Source organism: Salvelinus alpinus, chromosome 5 (genome assembly GCF_045679555.1).
Source record: "Salvelinus alpinus chromosome 5, SLU_Salpinus.1, whole genome shotgun sequence".
NCBI lineage: Eukaryota > Metazoa > Chordata > Actinopteri > Salmoniformes > Salmonidae > Salvelinus > Salvelinus alpinus.
Window position 1 is genome coordinate 5,201,620 of NC_092090.1, and position 6,000 is coordinate 5,207,619.

Consider the following 6,000-nt stretch of genomic DNA (forward strand, 5'->3'; position numbering starts at 1 on the left):
AGGACTAGGTATTAGGACTAGGTATTAGGTCTAGGTATAAGGACTAGGTATTAGGACTAGGTATTAGGACTAGGTATAAGGACTAGGTATTAGGACTAGGTATTAGGACTAGGTATTAGGACTAGGTATTAGGACTAGGTATTAGGTCTAGGTATTAGGACTAGGTATTAGGACTAGGTATTAGGACTAGGTATTAGGACTAGGTATTAGGACTAGGTATTAGGTATACTACTCACTTCCGAGGTGCCGAGGGGCAGGCCCAGCAGGGTGTGGACCACGAAGGTGAGGATGGTTGCCAGGGTGGGGATGATGGTTGTGATGGAGGAGTTGATACTCTGGGTGTAGCCAGCCATCTCCAGCAGCTGCTTCTCCTTCTTCCTGATGTCTGATGGGGGGGAAACACACGACGGCAGATATGGCACGTGCCCTATATGGCTCCCTATTCCCTTTAAATGGCACTATATCCAAACACACTGTATCTGTATACACTGTACACAACGCTCTAATGAAAGATTTCTACCAAACGTTCTCGTCACGATCGTCGTCAGGGTGGAAATGACCGGATCAAGTTGCAGCGTGGTGAGCGGACATTTCTTCTTATTATGAATGTCGCCAAGAAAAAACAGGAAACAACAAAAAAACGAACGTGAAGCTGACTAGGGCTACACAGGCCACTAACACAGACAACTACCCACAACTAAGGTGGCAAAACAGGCCGCCTAAGTATGATTCCCAATCAGAGACAACGATAGACAGAGGGTGTCATCGGCAGGGAAAAGGGTTGGATCAAAACCAATACAACACAACAGAGTGAAACCCTCTGTATTTTCAACTATTGTGGTGGCAGCATCATGTTATGGGTATGCTTGTCATCGGCAGGGACTGGGGAGTTTGTCAGGATCAAAATAAATATGAAAAGGAGCAAAGCCCAGGCAAAAAGAGAGGAAACCCACCTCGGTCTTCTGAAAACTTGACCTTGAGATAGGGTTGTATTTACACACATTTCTACGCAAGGTTTTCTATAGTCACTGTACATGATATAACAGACAACCGATGAATTAACTACATGTTCCCAATTATAACAGATACACCAGATACACCAGATACACCAGATATACCAGATATACCAGATATACCAGATATACCAGATACCAGATATACCAGATATACCAGATATACCAGATATACCAGATACCAGATATACCAGATATACCAGATACCAGATATACCAGATACCATATATACCAGATATACCAGATATACCAGATACCAGATATACCAGATATACCAGATACCAGATATACCAGATAACAGATATACCAGATATACCAGATATACCAGATACCAGATATACCAGATATACCAGATATACCAGATATACCAGATACCAGATATACCAGATACCAGATATACCAGATATACCAGATATACCAGATATACCAGATAACAGATGAATTAACAACATTTTCCCAATTATAGTGAATGATGTTGTCTCCTGCTGGAGCAGGCTTCTATTTTAATGATCCAATACATTCAACTAATCAATTAAAAAATCAATGTCTCAATAAATACCATTTACTGTGTTATATTATCAATAAATCAATGTCTCAATAAATACCATTTACTATGTTATATTATCAATAAATCAATGTCTCAATAAATACCATTTACTGTGTTATATTATCAGTTCATCAATATCTCAATAAATACCATTGACTGTGTTATATTATCAGTAAATCAATGTCTCAATAAATACCATTGACTGTGTTATATGATCAGTAAATGTTATTTGGCCAATAACACCTTCAGTATCCTGTTTAGACAGCTTCTTAACATCCTGTGGTGACCCTACTCTTCCTTACCGGTGATTTTCTTCTGGAAGGAGGTTTCCCAGGCGTACATCTTGATGAGTTTGATGCAGGTGAGAACCTCGTTCATGGTGCGGACACGAGTGTCTGTGACGCTCACCGCTTTCCTCCTGAACACTTGGATCAGTCTGGCCATGGCAAACTACAGACAACACAACATACTGATCAGTCTGGCCAAGGTAAACTACAGACAACACAACAACATACTGGTCAGTCTGGCCCATGGTAAACTACAGACAACACAACAACATACTGGTCAGTCTGGCCCATGGCAAACTACAGACAACACAACATACTGGTCAGTCTGGCCATGGCAAACTACAGACAACACAACAATATACTGGTCAGTCTGGCCCATGGTAAACTACAGACGGCACAACAACATACTGGTCAGTCTGGCCCATGGTAAACTACAGACAACACAACAACATACTAATCAGTCTGGCCATGGTAAACTACAGACGACACAACAACATACTGGTCAGTCTGGCCCATGGTAAACTACAGACGACACAACAACACACTGGTCAGTCTGGCCCATGGCAAACTACAGACAACACAACAACATACAGTTACTAGTCAGTCTGGCCATGGTAAACTACAGACAACACAACAACATACTAATCAGTCTGGCCATGGTAAACTACAGACGACACAACAACATACTGGTCAGTCTGGCCCATGGTAAACTACAGACGACACAACAACATACTGGTCAGTCTGGCCCATGGCAAACTACAGACAACACAACAACATACTGGTCAGTCTGGCCATGGCAAACTACAGACGACACAACAACATACTGTTACTAGTCAGTCTGGCCAAGGTAAACTACAGACAACACAACAACATACTGGTCAGTCTGGCCCATGGTAAACTACAGACAACACAACAACATACTGGTCAGTCTGGCCCATGGCAAACTACAGACAACACAACATACTGGTCAGTCTGAACATTGGTAAACTACAGACAACACAACAACATACTGGTCAGTCTGGCCATGGCAAACTACAGACGACACAACAACATACTGTTACTAGTCAGTCTGGCCAAGGTAAACTACAGACGACACAACAACATACTGGTCAGTCTGGCCCATGGTAAACTACAGACAACACAACAACAGACCGGTCAGTCTGGCCCATGGTAAACTACAGACAACACAACAACATACTGGTCAGTCTGGCCCATGGTAAACTACAGACAGCACAACAACATACCGGTCAGTCTGGCCCATGGTAAACTACAGACAACACAACAACATAGTGGTCAGTCTGGCCATGGTAAACTACAGACGACACAACAACATACTGGTCAGTCTGGCCATGGCAAACTACAGACAACACAACAACATAGTGGTCAGTCTGGCCATGGTAAACTACAGACGACACAACAACATACTGGTCAGTCTGGCCAAGGTAAACTACAGACAACAAACAACATACTGGTCAGTCTGGCCCATGGTAAACTACAGACAACACAACAACATACTGGTCAGTCGGGCCAAGGTAAACTACAGACAACACAACAACATACTGGTCAGTCTGGCCCATGGTAAACTACAGACAACACAACAACATAGTGGTCAGTCTGGCCATGGTAAACTACAGACGACACAACAACATACTGGTCAGTCTGGCCAAGGTAAACTACAGACAACACAACAACATACTGGTCAGTCTGGCACATGGTAAACTACAGACAACACAACAACATACTGGTCAGTCGGGCCAAGGTAAACTACAGACAACACAACAACATACTGGTCAGTCTGGCCATGGCAAACTACAGACAACACAACAACATAAAGTTACTAATCAGTCTGGCCATGGTAAACTACAGACGACACAACAACATAGTGGTCAGTCTGGCCATGGCAAACTACAGACAACACAACAACATAGTGGTCAGTCTGGCCATGGCAAACTACAGACAACACAACAACATACAGTTACTAATCAGTCTGGCCATGGTAAACTACAGACAACACAACATACTGGTCAGTCTGGCCATGGCAAACTACAGACGACACAACAACATACTGGTCAGTCTGGCCCATGGCAAACTACAGACAACACAAAAACATACTGGTCAGTCTGGCCATTGGTAAACTACAGACAACACAACAACATACTGGTCAGTCTGGCCATGGCAAACTACAGATGACACAACAACATACTGTTACTAGTCAGTCTGGCCAAGGTAAACTACAGACGACACAACAACATACTGGTCAGTCTGGCCCATGGTAAACTACAGACAACACAACAACATATTGGTCAGTCTGGCCATGGCAAACTACAGACGACACAACAACATACTGGTCAGTCTGGCCAAGGTAAACTACAGACAACACAACAACATACAGTTACTAGTCAGTCTGGCCATGGTAAACTACAGACAACACAACATACTGGTCAGTCTGGCCATGGCAAACTACACTCAACACAACAACATACTGGTCAGTCTGGCCATGGTAAACTACAGACAACACAACATACTGGTCAGTCTGGCCATGGCAAACTACAGACAACACAACAACATACAGTTACTAATCAGTCTGGCCATGGTAAACTACAGACAACACAACATACTGGTCAGTCTGGCCATGGCAAACTACAGACAACACAACAACATACAGTTACTAGTCAGTCTGGCCATGGTAAACTACAGACAACACAACAACATACTGGTCAGTCTGGCCCATGGTAAACTACAGACAACACAACATACTGGTCAGTCTGGCCCATGGCAAACTACAGACAACACAACATACTGGTCAGTCTGGCCATGGCAAACTACAGACAACACAACAACATACAGTTACTAATCAGTCTGGCCATGGTAAACTACAGACGACACAACAACATACTGGTCAGTCTGGCCCATGGTAAACTACAGACGACACAACAACATACTGGTCAGTCTGGCCCATGGCAAACTACAGACAACACAACAACATACTGGTCAGTCTGGCCATTGGTAAACTACAGACAACACAACAACATACTGGTCAGTCTGGCCCATGGAAAACTACAGACAACACAACAACATAGTGGTCAGTCTGGCCAAGGTAAACTACAGACGACACAACAACATACTGGTCAGTCTGGCCCATGGTAAACTACAGACAACACAACAACATAGTGGTCAGTCTGGCCATGGTAAACTACAGATGACACAAAAACATACTGGTCAGTCTGGCCAAGGTAAACTACAGACAACACAACAACATACTGGTCAGTCGGGCCAAGGTAAACTACAGACAACACAACAACATACTGGTCAGTCTGGCCATGGCAAACTACAGACAACACAACAACATACAGTTACTAATCAGTCTGGCCATGGTAAACTACAGACGACACAACAACATAGTGGTCAGTCTGGCCATGGCAAACTACAGACAACACAACAACATAGTGGTCAGTCTGGCCATGGCAAACTACAGACAACACAACAACATACAGTTACTAATCAGTCTGGCCATGGTAAACTACAGACAACACAACATACTGGTCAGTCTGGCCATGGCAAACTACAGACGACACAACAACATACTGGTCAGTCTGGCCCATGGCAAACTACAGACAACACAAAAACATACTGGTCAGTCTGGCCATTGGTAAACTACAGACAACACAACAACATACTGGTCAGTCTGGCCATGGCAAACTACAGATGACACAACAACATACTGTTACTAGTCAGTCTGGCCAAGGTAAACTACAGACGACACAACAACATACTGGTCAGTCTGGCCCATGGTAAACTACAGACAACACAACAACATAGTGGTCAGTCTGGCCATGGCAAACTACAGACGACACAACAACATACTGGTCAGTCTGGCCAAGGTAAACTACAGACAACACAACAACATACAGTTACTAGTCAGTCTGGCCATGGTAAACTACAGACAACACAACATACTGGTCAGTCTGGCCATGGCAAACTACACTCAACACAACAACATACTGGTCAGTCTGGCCATGGTAAACTACAGACAACACAACATACTGGTCAGTCTGGCCATGGCAAACTACAGACAACACAACAACATACAGTTACTAATCAGTCTGGCCATGGTAAACTACAGACAACACAACATACTGGTCAGTCTGGCCAT

General features: G+C 43.6%; 1 protein-coding gene across 1 annotated transcript in view; it reads right to left on the reverse strand.

Moving 5' to 3' along the window:
* The window catches only part of abcc12 (ATP-binding cassette, sub-family C (CFTR/MRP), member 12), a 101,346-nt gene that overhangs the window by 69,722 nt on the left and 25,624 nt on the right, over nt 1-6,000 (reverse strand). The window contains exons 8-9 of the mRNA XM_071400410.1: nt 1,863-2,010; nt 237-385 (exon numbers count right to left, since the gene is read on the reverse strand). Of these exons, the coding sequence (XP_071256511.1) occupies nt 237-385; nt 1,863-2,010 (297 nt within the window). The remainder of the gene's footprint in view (nt 1-236; nt 386-1,862; nt 2,011-6,000) is intronic.